At 46.4% G+C, this 26,345-nt stretch overlaps 1 protein-coding gene across 1 annotated transcript in view; it reads left to right on the top strand.

The window, feature by feature from the left end:
• KLHL30 (kelch like family member 30) overlaps positions 1–26,256 on the top strand; it is a 94,653-nt gene extending 68,397 nt beyond the window's left edge. The window contains exons 5-8 of the mRNA XM_075340883.1: positions 15,283–15,438; positions 15,534–15,722; positions 16,135–16,280; positions 23,249–26,256. Of these exons, the coding sequence (XP_075196998.1) occupies positions 15,283–15,438; positions 15,534–15,722; positions 16,135–16,280; positions 23,249–23,506 (749 nt within the window). The 3' untranslated portion in view covers positions 23,507–26,256. The remainder of the gene's footprint in view (positions 1–15,282; positions 15,439–15,533; positions 15,723–16,134; positions 16,281–23,248) is intronic.
• The last annotated feature ends 89 nt before the right edge of the window (positions 26,257–26,345 follow it).

Below are 26,345 nucleotides of genomic sequence, written 5' to 3'. Positions count from 1 at the left end.
AATGGACACTTTCAAAATATCGGTGACTACCTCTAACTTAACTAGGATTGGCTGGAGCCCACAACGGCGGTGACCGGGGCTCACTCCACCTGTGGGGAGGAGAACGATCTTGGCTGCTACAACCATACCACAGGTGGCATCACGAGACAATCCTCCTTACCATCATCCACTACTACCCTCATCCTCGTCCTCCTTTCAACCCCCTTTATTGTACACCTCGGGGCCATGAAGCTGGGTAGAGCCACCTGTCACATTCCAGACCCGACATCACCGGCCCGGCAACGAGTAACAAGTTTAACCCCTTGCCCCGTGGGTGCTACAACTTGGCGTCATGAACAGGATAATGTACCCAGGCAAAACAGGTACTGGGCACCTTACAGAACTGTGTTATACATATTGCTTAAAAAAATAGTTGCCATTGACTATTCCGCGCGGGAAAAGAAGGGGCGTGCCACTGTGGGCGGGACCCAAAAAGAGCGCAAAAGCATGGGTGGAGCCCTTGGAAGAGCGCGAAAGAGAGCCCCACTGCCGGAAGCCAGCAGGAAGCCCTGTGCCTGCAAAGACATTTCCAGGGAGGAAAGAGACCAAACCTTTCCTGTTGCCGGAGCTGCAGCATTAACTAGAGTTGAGCGCGGTTCGCGGTTCGCCAGTTCGCGGTTCGAGTGATTTTGGGGGGTGTTCTAGTTAGAACTCGAGCTTTTTGCTAAAAGCTCGACAGTTCGAGTTACGTTCGAGAACGGTTCTATCAGCAAAAGCAGGGCTTTTTACAACTACAGTGTGCAGGGAGCCATCGCTGGCAGCCTGCGGTAAGCTGGTAACGAAGATAAACATCGGGTATCCAAGCAAAGCGCTTTGGTTAGTAACCCGATATTTACCCTGGTTACGTGTGCAGGGAGCCGACACTTCCGCGCACTGCTCGCTCTGCCCCCTCCTGCATGCGGCATGTACACACACACACTCACACTCGACTGTCCCCAGCTATGCAGTCCTCGGCACTGACGTCCTCAGCGCCACATGACCCTGCTAGGCTCCACCCACTTCGCACTCCGCCGCCCGCACACATGGCCCCGCTAGGCTCCACCCACTTTGCACTCCGCCGCCCGCACACATGGCCCCGCTAGGCTCCGCCCACCTGGCACTCTGCACACATGGCCCCGCTAGGCTCCGCCCACCTGGCACTCTGCACACATGGCCCCACTAGGCTCCGCCCACCTGGAACTCTGCACACATGGCCCCGCTAGGCTCCGCCCACCTGGCACTCTGCACACATGGCCCCGCTAGGCTCCGCCCACCTAGCATTCTGCACACATGGCCCCGCTAGGCTTCGCCCACCTGGCACTCTGCACATATGGCCCCGCTAGGCTCCGCCCACCTGGCACTCTGCACACATGGCCCCGCTAGGCTCCGCCCACCTGGCACTCTGCACACATGGCCCCGCTAGACTCTGCCCACCTGGCACTCTGCACACATGGCCCCGCTAGGCTCCGCCCACCTGGCACTCTGCACACATGGCCCCGCTAGGCTCCGCCCACCTGGCACTCTCCACACATGGCCCCGCTAGGCTCCGCCCACCTGACGTCACCGTCACCGCTACCAAGCGTGTTGCTATGGCAACGGTGATCTCCGTTATTGACCGGCTGTGTCAGCCGGTCAGGAGCAGGCTTCTGCGGACGCTGGTAACTACGGTAAACATCGGGTAACCAAGAAGCCCTTTCCTTGGTTACCCGATATTTACCTTCGTTACCAGCGTCCGCCGCTCTCACGCTGCCAGTGCCGGCTCCCTGTTCTCTGCACACATAGCCAGATTACACATCGGGTAAAATGAACCCGATGTGTACTCTGGCTAGGAGTGCAGGGAGCCAGCGCTAAGTGGTGTGCACTGGGAACCAAGGTAAATATCGGGTTGGTTACCCGATATTTACCTTAGTTACCAGGCGCAGCATCGCTTCCACGTGTGCTGCTGGCTGGGGGCTGGTCACTGGTTGCTGGTGAGATCTGCCTGTTTGACAGCTCACCAGCAACCCGTGTAGTGACGCTCCAGCGATCCCTGCCAGGTCAGGTTGCTGATGGGATTGCTGGAGCGTTGCTTAGTGTGACGGTACCTTAAGGGAACGGGGAAGCAGAGCGGGGAGTCGACCGTGTGCTAGAGCATGTCGCCGGTACACGGCGATACACAAACGTGCACCATGTAACAGAGAGATGCAATGACAGGTCCTAGCATGACGCGCCATAGTTATGTGACCAGTCTGTAGCCAATGAGATAATAGACACGTGACTGGTCACATGGCTATTTTGACGTCACGATAGGTCCTGCATCACTGCTGGTGTTCCCGGAGGACACAGCAATTACCGATGGAAAAGCTGCGGGAGACAGAGTGCAGGACGCATCCCAGGGACAGGTAAGTGTTATGGCAATGTTTATTAACTGTATGTGTACATTTATAATGCGTTTTTATGTGTTTGTGATTGCCTCCCATTGTTTCCTATGGGGTTCAAGTGGTTCGCCGAACCGGTTTGCCGAACCGAACTCGAACCAGACCTCGGTTCAGCGAACCGAGCTCGAGCCGAACCGCGGCCGGTTCGCTCATCTCTAGCATTAACCCCAGCTTCAGTGCTACCAGTTACCATGCCGTACCTCCCAGGAGCAACATGGCTACCCCAGAAGGCATATACCCTGGCAGACATCAAGGAAAGACTATACAGTTTATTCTGGGTGTACCCTATGACGGAGGATCAGAAAGCCAGCGTCCTTATTGGCCAACTGACTGGGGCAGCCCGGTGAGAAGTCAAGTCCTGGCCAGAGACCGACAAAAGAGTGGCAAAGAACATTTTGACTAAACGTAAGGAAACCTTTGATACCCGTACCACAGCCAAGATAAAGATACGTTTTTACGGATGTAAGCAAAAGGTGCCAGATAGTATTTGGGACTATGCTTTAAAACTTCAGGAGGCAATGACAGCTGTTCGGCAAGTGGAACCGGAGGGGATGATGGATGAGAACCACCTGCTGACTGATCAGTTCATCGAGGGGTTTCTGTCCAATGCCCACCGGACCTAGCTGCGTAATGTGTCCATGCAAAACCCTGACCTCAGCTTTGCGGAATTCAAAGACCGGGTCATCCGGGCATTGCGTGAACCGGATCAATGCGACGCTGTGCTTCAGCAACCGAGGCTGGTGCAGCTACACCAGTGTTGGTTGGAGTCAAGGAGGATTCCATCAATGGACTGCGGCTCCAGGTCCTGGAATTGATCAAAGGTATGACTACTCTGACCAAAGCGGTGCAATCTAAACAAGGGACGCAGCAACCTGTAACCATTGAACTGGTTTCTTGTGCTGATGATCTTCCCTGGTGGTGACGTGGGAGAAACCCGCTACTACAAGTCCCCGACCGATACGATGCCGATGGGCAGCCGATCTGCCGGCACTGTGACAAGGTTGGACACTTTACCCGAGGATGTCCCTTGAGTGCCCAGAGCCAGGGGGCTGGGACCAGCCCTCTGGAACCACCAGCAGCCGAGAAAGAGTAAATGTTTTCATATGCAAATGTTGATGTTTTATTGCATTGATGATACTGATGACCGGTAACTGATTAAATGTTTGAAACGTTAATGTGATGGTGCCTCCCATAAAGGGAAGAATGTTTACTGCATACTAAAAATTGCGGTATACTAACTTTGCTAGGTTGCAGCCCGGGAGTGCTGCCATTTGCCATGGGGGAATGTGGCACCCCTGAGGCCTCAGTTGCCATAGGGTACTGCAGCTCATTTAAGGTGCAGTATTCATCCCGAGTAAGGAGGGAGTTAATCACCAGTGCTTCCACATTTACACTTAACATACAGCTTAGGAACTTTCTCACTAGGGAGCTGGACTAGGGTAGGCTGGGGAATGGCCATCACAAAGCATGGGACTTTCCTGGTCACTAGGACAATTCCCGGGGGGGGGGGGCGGGTTCCACTTGGAGTAGAAGTAGGAGCAACCTGGACACTAAGCCAGTCAAGTCGGGACTTCAGTTCTGGCAGCACAACACCTTTCTCTTCTTCTCTTCTTTCATGGGGCCTGAAGCTTGGAGCGGGACGCTCAGCCCAGGTTCCTCTCTCCTGGTGGGGAAACTCTTACAAAGAACACTTTCAAAAATACCAGTGGCTACCTCTAACTCAACTGGGATTGGCTGGAGCCCAAAGCGGGCAATCTAAAGAACAGTTGGTACCTCCCGGGCAATCTAAAGAACAGTGAGTAAAGCACCTGGAACCGCAGCAGCTGACTCAGCCTTTTGATTGCCGGCGCCGCCGCCCCGCGCTTCGGCGCCAATGGCCACTATTCCCCTCATCATCCTCCCCGGGGCCCGCTCCACCTGTGGGCAGCAAAACCATCTTGGCTGCTACAACAATCCGCCCCGGAGGACAGCAACAGCAGCGGCGACTAATTCCCTGGCCAGTGGCCACATTCCGCTGGTGGCGTCACGAGAAAATCCTTCTCACCCTCATCAAATACTACCCTCATCCTCGTCCTCCATTCAACCCCCTTTATTGTACACCTCGAGGCCACGAAGCCGGGTAGGGCCACCCGTGACATTCCAGACCTGACATCACTGGCCCGTCGACGAGTAACAAGTTTAACCCCTTGCCCTGTGGGTGCTACACATACGCATACCGCCAACTCTGGCACCATTATATTGAAGACACTGTGTTTGCGAATATACTCTGAAGCAAACTGGTGACTGATGATATTCACAGAGACTGTGTCTTCAATAAAAAGGCACTGGAGTTGGCGGTATGTGCACATGCTGACTCCAGTGTCATTTTATTGAAGTATTCAACTACAATGTGAACATAGCATGTTTTATAGAAAACCATAAATCTTTGTGGGATAACAACAAACATTAGACAAACCAATTAAAAAGATGCGACTGAGGTAAGAAAACACCCCTCAAGCAACATTTATTTTTATTATTGGCCTTTTGATGTGGTATTAATATGTTTATATTTGACTAATTAGCATGTAAGAACTGATTTGTACAATATTATCAGACCTTTGAAGAAGAATCAGTACATGTCGAGGAGTGTCTTCTTACCTGAGTCGCATATTTTAATTAATTTGTATAATGTTTGTTGTTGTCCAATAAAGATTTATGCTTTTCTATAAAACATATCTACAGTCTGTTTTCTCAATTGGATCTTTTGCTTGCATAGGACTCTTTATACCATAAGCATTCTTTTGATTATATTATTATAGATTATTGATTATGCTTGATAAGGGTCTAGTTGTCCAAAGCAACCAATCAGAGCTCAGCTTTCACTTTACGTTCGAAGCTTTAAAGGGAACCTGTCAGGTCAAAAAAGCGTTCTGACCTACAAGCAGCAGCCTGTGTGAGCTAGTAACCCCTTCCTACCCATCCCTGTGTTGTTATATTGTGTAATATGAAAGTAATAAAATACGTTTTATTACTTTCATATTCCCTATGTAAATAGCACAGGTCTCTAGCCCCATGGGCGGCTCATCGCCCTGTAGGCGTCTACATGATTTCCCTGTTATTACGCCCCTGTGGGCACGATACCATGGATTTACATCAGCGACGTGACTGTCGCTACTTGAGAATCTTGCGTGTGCGCGCTTACCATTTTCGCTGCCTCATCCTGGTGTTTGTGTGTCGGCTTCTGACGCGCACTGCACATGGTCAGAAGACGCCTGCGGTTACGGTCATGCACAGTGTGCATCAGAAGCCGAGAAGAAAGTGCCAGGATGAGAAGGCGATGAGAATGGTAAACGCACACACGCGAGATACACGGACACTCGGCGGGGTATACGGACCCTAGGTCGGGGAGAAGCTTCAGGCAACCCGACAATTCACCTGAGGAGAACGGAGCCTTTATGATCTGTTCCCACCCGCTCCAGAATCGGGGCATTAGTGCAACGAGGCGTATAGGACTTTCCAATCCAAAACGGTCCAGAAAATCCCAAGCGTGAGCCCTAAGAGCAAGCTCCCACACTTAGCTACAGTGGGGAGCGGGGCCTGGCAAGTTTCAGACTACTGGGCCACCACGTTGAAGTTAAACTTAGTGCCAGGAGGCAGGTCACAGATCACCAGGCAACACTATAGGGGACGGGACCCGGATGAGCTCCCCTCAGCGGCAGCGGCACCCAGAGAGTTGGTTTACCCGGTTATCAGTGTCTGCTTATTGACTGAGTGAGTACGAGAGTGACCCCTGCATCCCACGGCATCCCACACCGAGTCCTGGGGCATCCCCCTACCCGTGGAGGGCTACGACACCTTGCTGCCCCTCTTCATCACCCTGGGTACTCCCAACGGCAGCGGCGTTACTCCCAAATTCCCGTACACCACGGGTTGCGTCACGAACTATATCGATTCCCCTGTAAATACCCCCTTTCATTTCAGTTGTAGCATGACCCCCAAGTCCGGAGACCCTCGAGCCACAGCGAATCCAGATCCAAGCAGCTCGGCTGCTTCCCTGGGGGCGGCACAGATGCGTTCAGCATTATATAGTGAATTTATTTATTCATTTGGGTTGTAATAGATTAGACACTAAAGAATGCAGCATGTAGACTCCCAGCCTTTAAATGACCACTGATAGACATTAGACAGGTGGACTGCACTTCCATGTGCACAGAATAATCATTAATATAATCACTTGTGCACATAGCATATCATCATTACCTGCAGTACATTTCTGTATTACACTGGACGGTGTGCTGCTGAGAATGATAATTTTATTGTCTGACATGAATTATTCTGTCTCTTCCTTGTAGCAATGAATCCAACCGCTATAATTATCAGTCCCTTAGATAACTGTATGATTTTACTCACTCTACGGCTTCCACAGATAGCTCAACTCAGCACAACGATGACTTGTAGGAAGACAAGGAGAAACGCTGTAGTTTTCTTCTAGAATCTTGTATTAAGTACAAAGTAAATGCAGGTGAAAAGGAATAATCTGTACACGGTTGCAGACATGTCTCTTCAGCAATGATTTCTCTAGACTAACTGAAGGAGAAGGGAGGAGCATTCTATACAGAAGCCAACTAAGGGAGGTACATAGGGACAAACTTCATACAGTCTAATCTACCTAGTAACAATAAAGGAATTTCCTGATAGGAGGAAAAATATGCAATGCAAAAATTACATACAACAGGTTGTTCCCATTCATGGGACACAACACTCCCCGTCTGAAATCATATGATTTCACAAGTCCTTCTACAATGTAAGGAGTAGATCCTGTCCCTCGATGTCACGAAACCTGTAACGAGATAAGAGACAACACAAAAAATGCAACGTAATGCACTGAATTCAAGTCCATGCTTTGTTGATGACGCATTGTCCTTGCGTAAAAAATGAAAAAGTAGAAAAATGTTAAACATGAATTCAAGTTCAACAAACCCATCTTCAGATTGGGGAAGCCGCAAACATGCCAACTCTTCCTCCAACCCAATAATCCAACGGAAAAGTTTTAATCCAAAGGAAAAGTTCAAGGTTCAATTGAACACGGACAGTTGTGTCTCCGTACAGCAGGGGTAAGGAAAGGTACGCTCCCCGCCGTGGCAGTGTCCAACGACAAAGTTAGTTCATGTAACGTCCTCCTTTGGTAAAAGTAGCACGAGTTCGGTGACTGGACGAATCACACACATGTGCCAGCCGTGGCACGTTGAAGACTTGTAGTTGGTGAAACAGTGAGCGACGTGAATAAGATGAGCTACGGCTCATACTGCAGATGACCAACTTGTGAAGCGCTTGAAGCGATGAGGTCTCAACTTCTGTTTTGATGGTACTGAAGTGTAGCGAGCGGAGACGACCGGTCTCATTTCCTTGTCAGATTCTGGTTCCACCAGCTCGTACATGTTGCCGGCGTAGTTATCGCAGATCTCCTCGTATAAGATACTTGGAGGTGTCGGCCACATGTTGTCGCCGAGTTTGGATGCAGCAATGAGTCTCGTTCCTCGGTCAGCTGGATTTTGTTCGGTGGGAATGTGGTGCCACTGTTCAGCATGATCTCTGTCGAGGATGTTTTGCGTAATCTCGACAAAGCATTTCTCCATCTCTGGTTGTCTTTCCAAAGTGCGTTTTAGAGAGGAGGACCTTGCGGTTGCTTGCTGGGAGTTGTTTGGCAACCTTAGCCTTGGAGACCGAAAGGGTAATGGGGCTACCCAACTGTTAGAGTCATTTTGAGAGAACTCTTTATCCATAATCTTTATGAATTCTTTGTTTTCTCTCATCGGAGCCAATTTGTTGTCTTCGTTTGTAGACTCGAACGCTGTTGACCCGAAGTCGTCATCCCAGAGATGATATGTGTCCGCGCAGTCAGGAGGCTGCTGTCGCCACCTGGTGTCACTCAGCCTCTCTTTCACCCTGTAGTGATGCGGACATGGTTGAAAGTGAGTGCCGCGACCGTTTGGGAGGATGTGCGTCTTGTAGGAGGAGATCGCGTCGGGACTCTTCCTTTTGCCTACGCAGACGTTTCCTATGATCACCCAGCCAAGGTCGTAGCGCTGAGCGAATGGTGCATCGTGTGGCCCGTTGATGTGTTGGCGTACTTTGTGTAGCCGGAGGATGTCCCTTCCAATCAGAATCAGGATTTTTGCACTATGATCAAGAGGTGGGATCTTGCTTGCGATAGTTCTCAGGTGAGGGTGGTGAAGAGCTGCCTCTGGTGTTGGAATCTCTTCCCGGTTAGCCGGTATCTGGTTGCACTCGACGAGTGTCGGTAGAGGTATCTCTACGGTATTTTCAAGAGATGTTACCACGAGACCACTGGCTCTTCTTCCGCAAGCTTCTGAGATGCCGCTGCAAGTACCTAGTGTGTAAGGGTAGGCAATTCCTTTTAAGTCGAACAAGTCGAAGAGTTCAGACCTGGCGAGTGACCTGTTGCTCTGGTCATCCAGGATGCTGTACACGCTCACAGCTCGTTCTGGGTGACCTTTGGGATATACCCTTACTAGGCATATTTTTGCACAAGACTTGTCCCAGAGATCTTCTCCGCAGACTGCGGTGCACGAGGAGGATACTGTGAGGTGGTTTGCAGCTTGGCCTGTACTCTCCCCGCCATGACTTGTGGTAGGAGAAGGTGTAGGTGCAGGATCAGGCTGAGATGGGTGGAGCGCTTGTACGTGATCCGTGCTGTCGCACTCCATGCACTTAATTGTAACCTTACAGTCCTTGGCAAGGTGTTCTGTAGAGGCACAACACCTATAACATACCCCAAACCCTTTCAAGAGTTCCTTTCGTTCTTGAAGGGGTTTCTTCCTGAAGCCAATGCACTTCTTCAGGGGGTGTGGCAGATTGTGAATTGGACACTGGCGGTTTGGATTTTCCGCCTTTCCGCCTTCATTGCCCTTGTCTGTTGCAGACGTTGGTGTAGGTGGTAGAACGTCGGTCTTTTTGACTGATACTGGGCCCCTACATTTCCTGTCATTTTGATGAGTGCTCTCATACCTGGGAGCTGGTGAAGTGGAGTCGGTGGGTTCTCCACAGGTGAAGCTGGGGTCTGCCTTACGTTCCGCGATGCCATTGATGAACTCACAGAAGTAGGAGAATGGAGGGAAGGAGACTTGGTGCTCTTTTTTATAATTTGTTCCTACCGTAGTCCACCTTTCCTGCACGTTGTAAGGTAACTTGGCGACTATGGGTTTCACCCCACGAGCGGTGTCCAGGTAGCTGAGGCCAGGTAGGTGTGTGTCTGTTTTGGCCAGCTGGAGCTCGGACAGCAGGTCGCTGAGTTCCTGGTACTTTGAAGCATCCTTGCTAGATATTTTGGGAAGATCGTATAGTTGTTTCAGCAATGCATCTTCAATTGCTTCAGGACTGCCGAAGCCTTTCTCTAGCCTGTCCCATGCGGTTGCGAGACCAGTTGTTGGGTCGCTGATGTAGACGGATCTGAGTCTCTTGATTCTCTCAGTAGACCGTGGCCCTAGCCACCTGATTAGCAAGTCCAGCTCTTCAGCAGCTGTAATGCCGAGGTCACGCGTTGCGGTTTTGAAGGCACACTTCCACCCTCTGTAGTTTTCAGGCTGGTCGTCATACTTTGTGAGACCGGTGTTGGTGAGTTCTCGGCGGATCATGTACCTCGCAAAGTCGGACATGTCTGATCTTTCCGATAGTTGGGGCACATTTGCTGACTGCGTGATGCTGGTTGCGTGGTTCGTAGCTTCGTGGTTCGGGAACATGGGAAAGTACGGAGTGGCGTAGGCGTTTAGACCAGTGACCACCGGTTTGGTGTGTACAGTCTCTGTTGTATGCGGGCCTGGAACTACACAGTTGTTGGGAGTGTAGCGCCTTGCCGGCATGTTAGGTTGCATGTAGACATGGGCATACGGAGGTTGCTGATGCGCAGAGTGTGGCTGTGCATTGGAATATGAAGCTGGTTCAGGCTTAAAAGTCTGAGGTGCATTGGACTGACCTGGAAGGCTGGAAGCTGTAGGTGGATCAGTGTCTTGAGGCTCTGGAGTGTTAGCACTGACGGGAATGTTGATGGTAGTTGGCGGTTCGTCGGCTTGGCTCAGCACGTAATCTCTTGTACGCTTAAGTGAGTCTTCTGTGTCGAGATCAAACAAACTGGCGCTGCCTTCTTGGCTCCCACCCAGAGCTTGCTCAAAGACTTTTAGCCTTGCCATGGCTGCCACATGTTCACATTCCTTCTGAAGGGCTTCAATTTCTGCTTCCTTGCGTGCAGCTTCTGCTTCCTTGCGTGCAGATTCTGCTTTAATCTCTGCTTCCTTGCGTGCAGATTCTGCTTTAATCTCTGCTTCCTTGCGTGCAGATTCTGTTTTCATCTCTGCTTCTCTCTGGGCGAAGATGGCGTGTACTTTTGTTGTTTCTGCTTCAGCGCGCGCTTTTATGAGCTGCTCGCTGAGGGTTGAGTACCTTGATGAGCCTGATTTGAGTGAGTGCCTTGAGCTCTTAATGGACCTGGATTTGTAAGATGCCTCTCCTGACATTTGCGCAATTTTTGCTTTAGTCTCGCTCACAATGTCGCGCACGGTGCGGTCTCGTTCAGCATTAAGCTGTTGGAAGTCCTGTAGTTCTTTTTCAGACTCAGACGTATTTGCTCTCAGCAGGGTAGAGGAATATTTTTTACAAATCTCTTTGTAGGACTGGTATGCTGAGTACAGTTGTTCCAGGGCTCCCTCTGATGGTAGCTCATGAGCACCGGTCGCAGATAAAACAGTCACTTGTTTTTGCACTCTTTGCCACAGTAATGCTGTCTGGGTAAACAGTTCACTTCTGGCTGTTTCTAGGTTCTCTTTAACCTTCCATGTTGGTTTGGTCAACCGCTTAGATCTTTCACTGTAATGTAAGTGTGAGTCCCTGTCTTCCTCTTGTTGCTTTAAAGCAGGTAGTGAGAGAGCTCTCTTTGACTCCATCAGGAAGGGTGAATGCTGCTCTGCACTGGTTGTCATGGAGATCAATACAATGTTGCAATCTCTGCAGCCTGTTTTGCAGGATGTATTTACTGAGTCTCTGGCTGCAATTTACAATTAGCTTATGGGAGATTCTTGGTTATAGCTGCACACAGTTCTGATAACAGGTTAATACTTTACATTGCACTTTGTCTGAAGCTGATATAAAGTTTTATGCTGTGGCTTGTTATCAACCCCTTGGGGTAATCCTTTCTCTGGATTGTATGCAGTATAGCACTCCTGGAAACAGGTTCTTTACTGATATATGTATACTAATCCCGGTCACAGCTAATCCTTTTCACTATTCTGTCTCTTCCTTGTAGCAATGAATCCAACCGCTATAATTATCAGTCCCTTAGATAACTGTATGATTTTACTCACTCTACGGCTTCCACAGATAGCTCAACTCAGCACAACGATGACTTGTAGGAAGACAAGGAGAAACGCTGTAGTTTTCTTCTAGAATCTTGTATTAAGTACAAAGTAAATGCAGGTGAAAAGGAATAATCTGTACAGGGTTGCAGACATGTCTCTTCAGCAATGATTTCTCTAGACTAACTGAAGGAGAAGGGAGGAGCATTCTATACAGAAGCCAACTAAGGGAGGTACATAGGGACAAACTTCATACAGTCTAATCTGTGACGGGGTGTACAGCAGAGCAAGGAGAGACAACAGGCCGAGGAACGATCCAACAGGTTTATTCACAAGAACACTGGAACAGCACACGATAAGTCCACGTAAAACAGATTCGGGGGCCCTTCCCGACAATCCTCGGACCGGATTACAAAGCAATCGTCCTTACAGTAGTCCAAAGAGTTCCACACAATCCCACGGGCCGCCACACAGGCCTAGCTCCGTCCGTGTCCACAGCCACACAGGCTGGAGCTCCTGCTCCCTTCAAGTTTCAGCTCACTCTGACTGAATCTCCCAGGTAAGCAGAGTTTACACTAGTTGGACTCTAGGCCCACCTCCCCCTACTCCCAGGGATGGAAGTGCCTCAAGAGGATATAACCTTGCATTTTAGGGGGTGATTACCTACAACAATAGAAATGTACACAGAAGTAGTTCAAATAAGACAATGAACCCAGCTTGAAATAGGAATCTGTACAGCATATACAGTGAGAGGGTAAATTACATCTTCACAATCCCTTTCCCTCCCAACTTGTGTACGTACTAGGGACCTCTACAGGTCACTGGTTAAGTACACACAGGCAGAGCGTTACTTACATGTGGCTTCATGCAGCCACGAATTGGCATCGTAGCTCTCCCACATCATTGCCCAGGAGAACAGCTGCAGGCAGACCACCCATCACCCCAACCACGCATCGCCTGACCCCAAAACCAAAGTTCAGATCCACAGTGGCTGTGGGAATAGTCCTCCATTGTCCACCAGCCAGTTCAATAACAATCCCAGGTCCTCTATGGATTGCCTCAGGCCGAACCACTCGGGGATCAGCCAGTGTGAGGAAAGCACCCGAGTCACAGAATCCAACAAGTCTCTGTCCATCCAGCACAACCTCCTGCAAGTGCTTACCTCGATGAGCAGAAGTCGTCATAACTGCGGGTCGCACCCCGTAAACTCCTGGTGGTGCAACATGGGGGGCTGAGTCACTAGGCCAGTCCTCACATAACGGTGCCACATCTTCCTCCATGGCACTGGGCTGTAAATAATTAACAATCCGATTGGGTGCAGGATCAGTCCTCATTTGAACAGCTGGGCAGGAGACTTGCCGATGCCCTGGCTGTCCACATTGATAGCATCTGAGCTGGGTCTCCCTACATCCAAGCCGTCCTCTTGGGTAAGGGGTAGGGGAACTTGGAGGCCGGCTCCCACCTGAAGGTGCTGTAGGGGTTTGAGGATGATTCCTCCATGGCCTGGCTGGGCATGAGGCCTGCAAATGCCCGGGATGCCTACAAACATAACACCTGTGCTCTGTTACTTCCTCTCCCCGGCGTATTCCAGAAAGTGCAGTAGAAGCAACTGGAGGTACATTCACACGGGTATCAACATGTGGTGGCTTAGAGGAACGGGGAACAATGGGGACAGAATAACTGGGGGCATCCGGTGTTGTGGAACTGTTAGGCGTCTCTCCATCCTCCAACAGAACCCTCCACTGAGGCTTGATGGTGAGAGCCTCATCAGCGAGAGCAGCAGCTTCCTCCACTGTCGCTGGTTTTCTCTCACGCACCCATTCCCGGATCTCAGCGGGGCACTGGGCAAAGAATTGTTCTTTTAGGATGACCTGCAGGAAGGTCTCCCAAGATAAGGCCTCCTCTGCCTCCAGCCAGCGATTACATATTTGTTTGAGTCTATGAGCATATATCTTAAAAGACACTTCCCCATCACAGGCTAAAGCACGGAACTGAGTCCTGTAAGTGTCTGGGGTCACAGCATAATGTTTTAGAATAGTCTGTTTAATCTCCGCATACTCACAGTTCCACCGAGGGTCCATAGCTCTATAGGCTTCAGCAGCTCCCCCCTCTAGGAGCCCAACCAGATGCCGGACACGCTCCCTGTCCGGGACTTCCATTAATCGACACTGATGCTCAAAGTCCTGGAAGAAGCCCTCAATGTCGCCTGCAGCCTCATTGAACGGCTTAAAGTCTTTGCGGGACACCCTGGGAAGTTCCCTTATGATGGGTGCTGGGGTTACAGTCTGTCTGGAACCTCTCGCGGCTTCCACAGCGAGCTCCTTATCCAGCAGTGCCATCTCCTCCATCCTGCGCTCCTTCTCTTCAGCTCCACGCATGGCCTCCCTCTTATCTTCTATGGTGGCCTCATCTCCAAGCAGTGCCATCTTTTCCTTGTACCACACAATCCATTGACTTTTTTGGGTATTTACCTCCAGCTCCCGTCTTTCCTCCCTTTGCTGTGAGGATCCTTCCTCCACGTCATTTTGCGAGCAGACTCCTTCTAGCGCCTCAATCAGCTGCTCCTTGGAGAGTCCTTTGAAACGAACTCCTACTTCACGGGCCTTTGATTGCAGGCTCCCCAAAGTCCAGGTCTTGTACTCTGCAGTGCTGGTTCCTGATGTTGAGCCATTGTCCTCCATTCCTTCTGCTCTGATCCCACCGCTGCCACCAGTTTGTGACGGGGTGTACAGCAGAGCAAGGAGAGACAACAGGCCGAGGAACGATCCAACAGGTTTATTCACAAGAACACTGGAACAGCACACGATAAGTCCACGTAAAACAGATTCGGGGGCCCTTCCCGACAATCCTCGGACCGGATTACAAAGCAATCGTCCTTACAGTAGTCCAAAGAGTTCCACACAATCCCACGGGCCGCCACACAGGCCTAGCTCCGTCCGTGTCCACAGCCACACAGGCTGGAGCTCCTGCTCCCTTCAAGTTTCAGCTCACTCTGACTGAATCTCCCAGGTAAGCAGAGTTTACACTAGTTGGACTCTAGGCCCACCTCCCCCTACTCCCAGGGATGGAAGTGCCTCAAGAGGATATAACCTTGCATTTTAGGGGGTGATTACCTACAACAATAGAAATGTACACAGAAGTAGTTCAAATAAGACAATGAACCCAGCTTGAAATAGGAATCTGTACAGCATATACAGTGAGAGGGTAAATTACATCTTCACATAATCTACCTAGTAACAATAAAGGAATTTCCTGATAGGAGGAAAAATATGCAATGCAAAAATTACATACAACAGGTTGTTCCCATTCATGGGACACAACATGAATGATCCAATCACCCTCAGAGCAAGCGTTTTGCTTGTTTGTCCAGTGTTGGCCAGCCTATTTAAATAAGTTGATAACCGGGATACCAGCATTCCTAGGAACAATCGTTCATGATTATCAGCCTGTCTAAGTGGCCCCATATAATTTACTATGTCTCTTTTGAATTCCTTACCTCCCAGGTGGCTCTCGTGGTTCTCGAGATGATTCTTGGTCTACACGTCAAGGATGGCGCTTTGTACTGAGTGAAGGGATGTGGAAACCTTTATCACCTATGATTCATCCACGGACCAATCATGCCAGCGCTTCTCTGAATGGGGAAATATATGTCATTGGAGGTTGGTTATTGCAATAAATGTGATATATCCATTTTAGCACAAGAGTTAAAAATTAATTAACCACCAATGACTTCCAAGTCTTCTTCTTTTAATAGGAACCTTACAAGAGGCAGTAGAAGTTGAGTGTTATGATCCCTATAGTGGAAAATGGTCATCAGTTAGCCCTGCACAGAAATATGTCAGCAATTTTACTGCAGTTGGATGTGGTGGAAAGCTCTATGTGGTTGGATCCTGTGCCATAAAGTACAATGCATTGACACTTCAATGCTACAATCCATCTACAGGTACCAGGCCTGGCAAGCTGCCTTTTCTAGTTATTCTTTAGATGGTGTAACATGTGACAGAAATGACCAGCAAATATATAGCTGCTATGGACCCTTCCAAATGGGGCTGGTCATGCCTGGTTGGCAAGAAACCTTCACAGATATTACCTTTTCCAAAAAATGTCTGGCAAAGAAGAGGATAGGGAGTTGGTCGAAACGTTAGGGTAAGAGGGTGACAGTAGGAAAAAACAACAGGCTCATCTGTCTTTGTTGGCAAAACCAAATACCCTTAGGAGGGCCCATTTTGATCACTTTTATGTACCCCACTGAATTTAGGCTAATAATACACAAAATGTGCTATATTTTATATTTTCTTATATAAAAACAATAAGAATAGCCACATTGTTAATATTATGCTTTTTGTGGCCTACAGATGGCTGGTGTGTCATTGCATCTCCATTCATCCCAAAGTACCTGTCCTCACCTTGCTGTTGTGCCCTGGATGGAGCGGTGTATCTAATTGCTGATAACACTAAAAAAGTTTATATGTATCTTCCAGAAGTTAATCTGTGGAAAAAGGTGAGTATGGTCATATGAAGAATTCTTTTGATTTTATAGAAGCAACTTTACCAAGTACCATAATACAGACTGTATACCTTATTAAAAAGATCTCTCAGACTTGGTGAAGCTAGTGTACTTACTGTAAAAATTAATATCAAAATGGCTGTATAAACTCATATGAATGTTTCCCTGCCTGATATTAAATCAAGCATCTTATTAGTCCAGCTCATATATAAAATGCTTATTTTTATTTCATATACCACCATTTTTACATCAGTTTTTACACTTAGTACATTAGCCTCATCAATAAGGATGAGTGGACCTGTGGAAGTTCAGATTCGCTTGGTTTGGCCAGACTTTAGTTAAAAGTTCGGTTCAGGACCCAGACTTGATCCACACCTGACCTTGGACTCTGAATCTCATATAAAGCGGGCTTTACACGCTACGGGATCGCTACAGCGATCTCGTTGGGGGTCATGGATTTTGTGACGCACATCCGGCCACTGTAGTGATGCCGTTGCGTGTGACACCTATGAGCGACTTTGCATCGTCGCAAAAACAAGCAAAATCGCTCATCGGTGACATGGGGGTCCATTCTCAAATATCATTACTGCAGCAGTAACGAAGTTGTTCCTCGTTCCTGCGGCAGCACACATCGCTCCGTGTGACACCGCAGGAACGAGGAAGCTTTCCTTACCTGCCTCACGGCCACAATGCGGAAGGAAGGAGGTGGGCGGGATGTTCGTCCCGCTCATCTCCGCCCCTCCACTTCTATTGGGCGGCGGTTCAGTGACGCTGCTGTGACGTCGCTGTGACGCTGAACGAACCGCCCCCTTAAAAGGAGGTGGTCCGCTGGTCACAGCGACGTCGCAGGGAAGGTAAGTCCGTGTGACGGGTCCGGACGATGTTGTGCGACACGGGCAGAGATTTGCCCGTGTCGCACAACCGATGGGGGCGGGTACGCACGCTGGCGATATCGGTACCGATCTCGCAGTGTGTAAAGCGGCCTTAAGTCAATGGTGACCCAAACTTCTGTGCTGTAAAATAATTGTAAAATAGTCATAATAAGGCCTAGAGGGCTACAAAAGGAATCCAAATGGTAAGAGCAGAACAATTGCCCTACAAAGAAATGTGGGTAGGGAATAAATAAATAAAAATTACGTGGGGTCCCCCCTATTTTTAATAACCAACTCAGGTACAGCAGACAGCTGTGGGCTGCAAATTTCAGTTGCCTGCTTTACCTTGGCTGGTTATCAGAAAATAGAGGGGATCCCACGCGTTTTTTAAAATTATTTATTTAAATAATTTAAAAAAACGGCATGGGGTCCCTTCTATTTTTGATCACCAGCCATGGTAAAACAGAGAGCTGGAGGCTGATATTTATCAGGCTGGTAAGGCACATGTTTATTTGGCCATTCCCAGCCTACAAATAGCTGCCTGCAGCCACCCTAGAAGTGGCACATCCATTAGATGCGCCAACTCTGGCGCTTTGTCTGACTCTTTCCAATTGCCCTGGTGCAGTAGCAATTGAGGTAATACTTTTGAAGTTGATGTCAGCTGTAAATTGACAGCTGATATCAAGACAAGGGGTTAGTAATGAAGAGGCATCTAGCAGAGACCCTCATTACTAACCCGGTAACTATACAGTTAAAAAACACAAACATGGAAAAATAGTTTATTTGTATAAAGACTCCCCCACATCTCCTCTTTCACCAATTAATTAATTTAAAAAAATTCTCAAAGTTACAACTTAATTCAGTTGGAGAATAAAGACTCCCCCACACCCCCTCATTCAACAATTTATTGCGTAAAAAGAACACTACTCCAATTATATAATGTGCCACAACGCCCATTAAATCGATGGAGCTTCGTTCTGGTTACTCCTGGTCAGTGGCAGGCATGGAATTTCTCACAAATTACATTATTGGATTATGTTGGAACTTCGAGGATTTCTTTTTAATTATTAAATTGGTGAATAAGGGAGTGTGGGGGATTCATTATTCCACAATTGGATTGTGTTAGAATTTTGAGGATTTTTTAAAAATAATAAATTGATGAATGAGGGAGTGTGGGGGAGTCTTTTTTCAAATAAACTATAACTTTCTCTCTGTGTTTGTTTTTTAAGTGTATACTTACAGGATTAGTAATGGAGGTGTCTTATAGATGCCTCTTCATTACTAACCCCTGGGCTTGATGTCAGCTGTAAATTCACAGCTGACATCAACCCCAAAAGTATTACCCCAATTGCCACAGCCCTATGGCAATTGGAAAGAGCCGGACAAAGCACCAAAATTGGAATATCTAATGAACGCGCCACTTCTAGAGTGGCTGCGGGCTGCTATTTTTAGACTGGGAAGGGCCAAATAACAGTGGGCCTTCCCAGTCTGATAATACCAGCCCCCAGCTGTCTGCTTTACCTTGGCTGGTTATCTAAAATAGGGGGGATCTCACACTGTTTTTTAAAAAATATTTAAATAAATAAAAAAAACATAGTGGGATCCCCTCTATTTTTGATAGCCAGTCAAGGTAAAGCAGACAGCAGAGGGCTGCAGCCAGCAGCTGTCTGTTTTACCTGCACTAGTTATCAAAAATAGGGGGGACCCCAAGTCATTTTTTTATTTTTATTTATTGTTCACAGCAGCGCACGGGCATCTTCACGATCACTGGTCATCTCAGTCAGAAGCCCTTAAATCAGCAAGTTACCCCCCTGACCTAGGTATAGGGGATAATTTTCAATATTTTAATAATGTATTTAATTGTGAATCTGTTGACAGATGCACTTTAAATGGTCACTGTCATTTCAACAAACTAAAAGAGGATCAATCAATAATATTTGTATAATTTGTAATAAAATATATGATTCATCATATGTGTATCTCCAATTTAATCAAACATCAGACAATGCATATACACAGAATAAATATTTTATCAAGATACACAGCTACACAATAAAAATAAAATTTAAAAGTTATTAGTAAGAACAAGGAACTATGAAAACAAGGGGAGGCTGCTGAGCGACACTAATGAAAATAAGATTACAATACCAAAAGTAGCCACCAGATGGCAAAATATTAGCCAATAGGTATGTGTAGGCACATCTACTGTATATACCCACAAAGTTAATTACAATGCAATCCTGCAAGTTAGATATATGGAAGTTTGGTGCAATGTAATGCACAAAAAATAAAATCAAAAGTGAAAAAATAAAAATACATTATACAGTAATTAGACACTCGCAGAAGAATAATAATAAACTATGCGACCACATCGGCCTCCATCTCATTCTCCTCTTGTAATAAAATATATGATTTGATAGAAAATGAATTAACAAAGCATACTGTATAGCAAAACTGAAAAAATAATCTCTTTTCATGGCACAACCCTATATTATGCACATGATTCGACTTCATATTCATCTGCTCGACCGACGAATCCATTTCATGATGCATAGCATCAAGCGAAAATGATTTATTCCCTAATTTTTAATATTCTTTGTACCGAGAGCTGATTATTCTTTTCAGAAACTGTCATCAGCCATCAGAGCATACAGTTTTAGTACAGTTACAGTGTGCAGAGTGACTGCTAAGCTGATGATGAGCGCTCACAGCTAGACTGGAAGTGAATCCTTACACCAGTCTAGCTGTGAGCGCTCATCATCAGTCAGTCATTGTGAGCGCTAGTAATACTGGTGCAAATACTCTATGTGCTGGGAGCTGCTGTTAGTGGTAGGGATTACCAACACCTATTGTAAAGGACAAGTGGTAGGAAACTGTTTGCTTCTCTGCTGATGAGCGCTCATCTCTGGACTGGTAAGGAATCCCAAGCAATCAGTCAATGTGTGCACTAGCCGCCACAGGGACTGTTCAGGTGCAGAGCACTGCTGAAAGTTTTTTGGTGGGATAAGTGAGTCTCAGTGCAGGAAAGTTTGAAAACTTGGGGATAACTCACTTTTCTTTAATGCACATTGAGAGTTTGGCCAATTTCACACGTCTGACATTCACAGTCATAGTATGGACCGCAATATCCAAACCAGCTGCGGGTCTCCAGACCCAACCTCAAAATCCTCATCAACAATGATGCTTGTAAGTTTGTGACCCCTTAAGAGTTTTCCATATTTCTGCATAAATTTGACCTAAAACTATATCAGATTGTCATACAAGACCTAAGGATTAATTAAAGAGAATCAAATCAAACAAATTAGTTAGTAATATTAGACTGTCACTTTTTTATTGAGAAAAATGATCTAATATATCTGTGAGTAGTAAAAACATGTCAACATTCATGATTAGCAAATCATTTGAAGGTCAAATTAGAGTCTGCTGTTTTCAATAAATGTGATGACAATCAGGTATGAATGTGAGAGCTGTTTTGACGACGGCTCCCTGCACACTTCGAACCGCGCGCTCATTGTTCTCCCACTGTCAAACACGCCGATGCGTGCTGCACACCGGGAGACCAACGAGCAAAAAATGGTCCTGATCGTTTTGTCACGATCAGCGACCTCGCAGCAGTGGCCCGCTCGCTGCTGCTTGTCACACACAGCGATATCGCTGGCGAGGTCGCTGATAAGTCACAAAACCTGTGACGTTTCAGTGATCTCGCTATGTGTGACGGGGGCTTTAGAGTTCCCAACCTAACCTATCAACCTACTATTAAGGGTGCTTTACATGCTGCGATACCGCTAGCGTTTGCTAGCGATGTCGCGAGCGTTAGCACTCACCCCCGTCGTTGGTACGATATGTGGTGATCGCTGCTGTAGTGAACATTATCGCTACAGCAGCCTTACACGCACATACCAGTTCTGCGACGTCACTGTGACCGCCGAACAATCCCTCCTTCAAGGGGGAGGTGCGTTCGGCGTCACAGCGACGTCACAAAACGGCCATCCAATAGCAGAGGAGGGGCGGAGATGAGCGGCCGGAACATGCTGCCCACCCCCTTCCTTCCTCATTGCCGGTGGACGGAGGTAAGGAGATGATCGTCGCTCCTGCGGTGTCACACATAGCGATCCTGCTCCCTTCCTCAGGACCAACAGGCATAGATATAGATGTAGCTATAGATGTAGCTATAGATTTGATGTAGCTTATGCCTGTTGGTCCTGAGGAAGGGAGCAGAGCCTCCTGAAACGCGTAGACCTGTGCAAGAATACAAACTTTACATTAATCCAAGCTTTCATCAGTGATCTTTGGCGCGGTTTACAAAGCCCCGTTCCACAATCTCTCTCTGTTATCAGCCACCTGGGGTACTGCTGCCATTGATCTGGATTTATGCTGTTACAGGAGTTGTGCCTTTCACAACCCTCCTTGGTGAGTAGGATTATCCTTTCTGTCATCCCCTGTTTGTCAGGGTAAGACCGTATTGCGCTTCTTTTTCAACAGGTTTTTTTTCTACATAAGCTGAATCTTAAGAGTAAAGGCTCCTTTACATGTGTCGTTTTCTCGTGCAATCGCATTTGCGATCGCACCCGCCCCCATCGTTTGTGCGGCACGGGCAATTTCTTGCCCGTGTCGCACAATGTTGTAACCCCCGTCACACGTACTTGCCTTCCAAACAACCTCGCTTTGGGTGGCGAACATCCACTTCCTGAAAGGGGAGGGACGTTCGGCGTCACCGCGACGTCACACAGCAGCCGGCCAATAGAAGCGGAGGGGCGGAGATGAGCGGGACATAAACATCCCGCCCATCTCCTTCCTTCAGCATTGCCGACGAGACGCAGGTAACCTGTGTTCGTCGTTCTCGGGGTGCCACACGAAGCTATGTGTGCTGCCTCGGGAACAATGAACAACCATACGTTCGATTTTTAGAAAATGAGCGACGTGTCAACGATGAATGAGAAGGTGAGTATTTCTGCTCGTTCATAGCTGTCACATGCTACGATATCACTAACAATGCCAGATGTGCGTCACTTACGACGTGACCCTGCCGACATCTCGTTAGATATATCGTAGCGTGTAAAGCCCGCTTTAGTGTATCATGCAGTAAGATAACGATCCAAAGTACTCAAGTTGTTCTAACAAAAGAAAGGTTAAAGAAGGAGCAAGTTAGTGTCCATTTCACCAAAACCGACTTAATACACAATTGTGCTATGCTAATCTCGCTGATATATAAAGTGCCTAACTCATTATGAGGAGCATGTCATGTAATGAATACAGCGCCTCTCCTAAGAAGCATTTGCTCCATCTGCTGCACCAGAAACGCTATTTTAATCATGATCTAGAGTAGCATTTTTTGGAGTACAAAGTAACTTTTGTTAATTAATTTAATGGTCGGGTGTGGTAATGCTTTATGCCACCCCAGCTCTGCTCGGTAAGGCTCAAATAAGTTAAACTGTCAAAAAAACGCCAAAAGCCTCAAAACTGTTGCACAACTCCCCATTGCACAAAACTGTTCCTATTTTTCAAAGCCTTTATTATATTTTTCTGGCGTAAAAGGTTTGATGAGTCGCCTCAAAGTCCTGACATTGATGCTACATGAATGTTGTAGAAGGCCCTGAAGCAAGCAGTTGGTAGGAGAAAATCGTCCAGTATTGAAGCTGTTTTTAGGGAGGAATGGGCTAAAATTCCTCAAAAACCAATATGCAGAACTAAACCGTTACCAGAAACGTTTGGATGCAGTTACTGCTGGACAAGGGGGTCACACAAGATACTAAAAGCAAAGGTTCACATACTTTGTCCTTAATAAAAAAAGTACAGTCTAATATTTTTTAATTTGGTTCTCTTTATTTACTTTTAGGATGTGTGTGACAATCTGATGTAGTTTTAGGTTAAATATATGCAGAAATAAGAACAATTGTGAAGGACTATGAGGCTATTAAGTTAGGTCAGGAGACCCATGGCAGGTCTAGACTATAAAAGTCAAATGTATGAGGCTGGTGATATTGAGCTTTCTAATGATTAGTAAGGAAGGTCAATTCCTGACATGGCAATGTGGAAAAAGTTACCATAGTAGAACTAAATGATTGTCATTATGTTCTGTCTTCCTCTCAGGTGCAGCTACTACACACGCTTCATGAGAATGGAGGCATGACCACTGTTGGCTCTAGGATGTATGTGACAGGCGGTCATTGGCATGGCATGGCTCGAGAATACAGTGTGGTGATGGAGTCATATGACAGCAGCTCAGACACGTGGACTCGAGAAGGTGCTTTGCCAAGCCGTTGGATGTACCACGGTACATCCGCCATCTTTATGGATACCTCCAGTTGGACAAGTGTATTCCAAGGACAATCAGAGATGGAAGCTTGATTGGTTGTTACCCAAATTATTTTTGTAATGCTTTTTTATCTATAGAATTCAGGATTCTCACACAGAACTGTATTCAACCACTTTTTCTTGCTTACAAGCTTGTTTTTAATGATCAGTTTCCAAAATTTATCCTACAATCTGGTGAATATTTCCAGGTGAATTCCATTTATGTGGATTGAAGTTTTAAGTCTTCATTAATATAGTACATTTTTTATCGATTTTAACGTTTATAAATTTAGTATAGTAAAGATTTATATATAACTACATAGTGTTTATTACTTCAACCTTTCCAAAATTCAAAAAGAAGCAAATCAGAAGATATGAGCCTTATGGATTTTGTATTTGTTTTACCTTAAGGAAGGGAAGCTGTCATGTCCCCAAACTCTAATAAACTGCAAATATGGGGTAAATAGTGTTACTATTGAACACTGAAAGTGTGACAACTGGGAGAAAATTAACTTTATTCCTCCTGGAAGCCACTGGCTCAGTCATAACGTTGTGCACAGAGTGGGTCAGTTACCACTCACAGCATATTGAGAGACAGCTATAAGCACGCCCGACACTTGATTGACCAATCGCGCTACACAGATGCCCTGCACCGCAAGCTGTCAATCTAAATGCCGGGGCGTGTTTACAGCTGCCGCTCAAAGATTACTATCTGTAACGCTTCAATAGCTGAATGCCAGCAGCTCCAAGGAGAAATAAAGTTTATTTTCTCCCAGTACCGGCACTTTTAGTAAGGTCAGCTTAGCTATTATCCTTATATATGTAGGTTAGTAGCATTTAGGGACATGACAGATTGCCTTTAATTATATAGATTTATTTTTGTCATTTTGTTGTTGTGAAGAATATATGACACTGGAAGCAATGCTTAGGTTTGGTTCGGTAGTAAAGCATTTTAAGATTAAATATATGTTCAGTTTATAGAAAATAAGTCTGCTAACCAGTATGGATTCATAAAAAAATTCTTACCTTTTTCCATGTTGTGCCCCTATGCTGCATGCTTGGATCTGCATGTAAATAAGTATTTGATACACTGCCAATTTTTCAAGTTTTCCAACCTACAAAGAATGAAGAGGTCTATAATTTTTATCATAGGTACACTTCAATTGTGACAGATACAATCCCCCCCCCCCAAAAAAAATATCACATTGTTTGATTTTTAAATGATTAATTTGCATTTTAATACATGAAATAAGCATTTGATACAATGGACAAACAAAACTTAATTTTTGGTACAGAAACCTTTGTTTGCAATTACAGAGGTCAGAGGTTTCTGTACCAAGTTGGCACACACTGCAGCAGGGATTTTGGTCCACTCCTCCATACTGATGTTCTCCAGATCTTTCAGGTTTTGGCACTATCTCTGAGCAACATTGAGTTTCGGCTCCCTCCAAAGATTTTCTATTGGGTTCAGGTTTAGGCTACTCCAGGACCTTGTAATGCTTCTTCTGGAGGCACTCCTTAGTTGCCGTGGCTGTGTGTTTTAGAACATTGTCATGTTGGAAGACCCAGAAACCACCCATCTTCAATGTTCTTACCGAGTGATGGAGGTTATTGGACAAAATCTTCCATCCTCCCTTTAATACGGTTGTCCTGTCCCCTTTGCAGAAAAGCACCACCAAAATATAAGGTTCCACACCATGCTTCACAGTTGAGACAGTGTTCTTGGGGTTATACTCATCCTTCTTCTTCCTCCAAATACGGCGATTTGATAACAAAAAGTTCTATTTTGGTCTCATCTGACCACATGACCTTGTTACATGCCTCTTCTGGATCATCCAGATGGTCATTGGCGAACTTCAAACAGACCTGGATATCTGCTGGTGTGAGCAGGGGGACCTTGCGTGCCCTGCAGGACTTTAATCCATGGTGACGTAGTTTGTTACTAACGGTAATCTTTGAGACAGTGGTCCCAGCTCAATTCAGGTCATTGACCAGGTCCTCCCGTGTTGTTCTGGGCTGATCCATGACCTCTCTCACAATAATGCATGGAGCCCGAGACGGAGTACGATTGACAGTCTTGTGTTTCTTCCATTTTCTAATAATTGCGCCACTAGTTGTTGCCTTCTCAACAAGCCACTTGTCTATTATACTGTAGCCCATCCAAGCCTTGTGCAGGTGTACAATTGTGTCCCTGATGTCCTCCATGGTGGAGAGGTTGGAGTGTGATTGAGTGTGTGGACAGGAGTTTTTTATACAGGTAACGAGTTCATACAGATGCAATTAATACAGGTAATGAGAGCAGAGTAGGAGCTTCTTATAGTAAAAATACCAACTCTATGAGGCCAGAATTCTTGCTGGTTGGTAGTTGATCAAATACTAAATTAATGCAATAAAGTACAAATTAATTATTGAAAAATCATAGAATGTGATTTTCTGGATTTTTTTTATTCTGTCTGTCACATGTGATGTGTGCCTGTGATAAAAATTACAGATCTCTCCATTCTTTGTAGGTGGGAAACTGCAATTGGCAGTGTATGAAATACTTATTGTCCCCATTGTACAACACTGAATCCAAACATTGGGAAAAATGCTGACTGAGTAAGCAGTTGGATGATCCCTTAAATCTTTATTATCTGGAGGGAATTTAGTTGAATATTTTTAAGACCAGGATATTTCTCCAATTTTGTCATATAATGTAAACAGTATACCTCCAGAAATGTTTGCGGCTGGTAATAAAATTAGGTACTTTTTTGTCATTAATCAAGAATTTCTGCTGTCAAAATAAAAATAATGATGTGTGTAAAGTCCTGTGAGTTATTCCTGAAAATGTTCAGAGCTCATGATAATTTTAGCATCAGACAATTGCAAGAACCGAATAATAAATGATGACTGC

The sequence above is a fragment of the Anomaloglossus baeobatrachus genome, chromosome 3 (genome assembly GCF_048569485.1).
Source record: "Anomaloglossus baeobatrachus isolate aAnoBae1 chromosome 3, aAnoBae1.hap1, whole genome shotgun sequence".
NCBI classification, from domain to species: domain Eukaryota; kingdom Metazoa; phylum Chordata; class Amphibia; order Anura; family Aromobatidae; genus Anomaloglossus; species Anomaloglossus baeobatrachus.
This window is presented reverse-complemented; position numbering and strand designations above follow the sequence as displayed.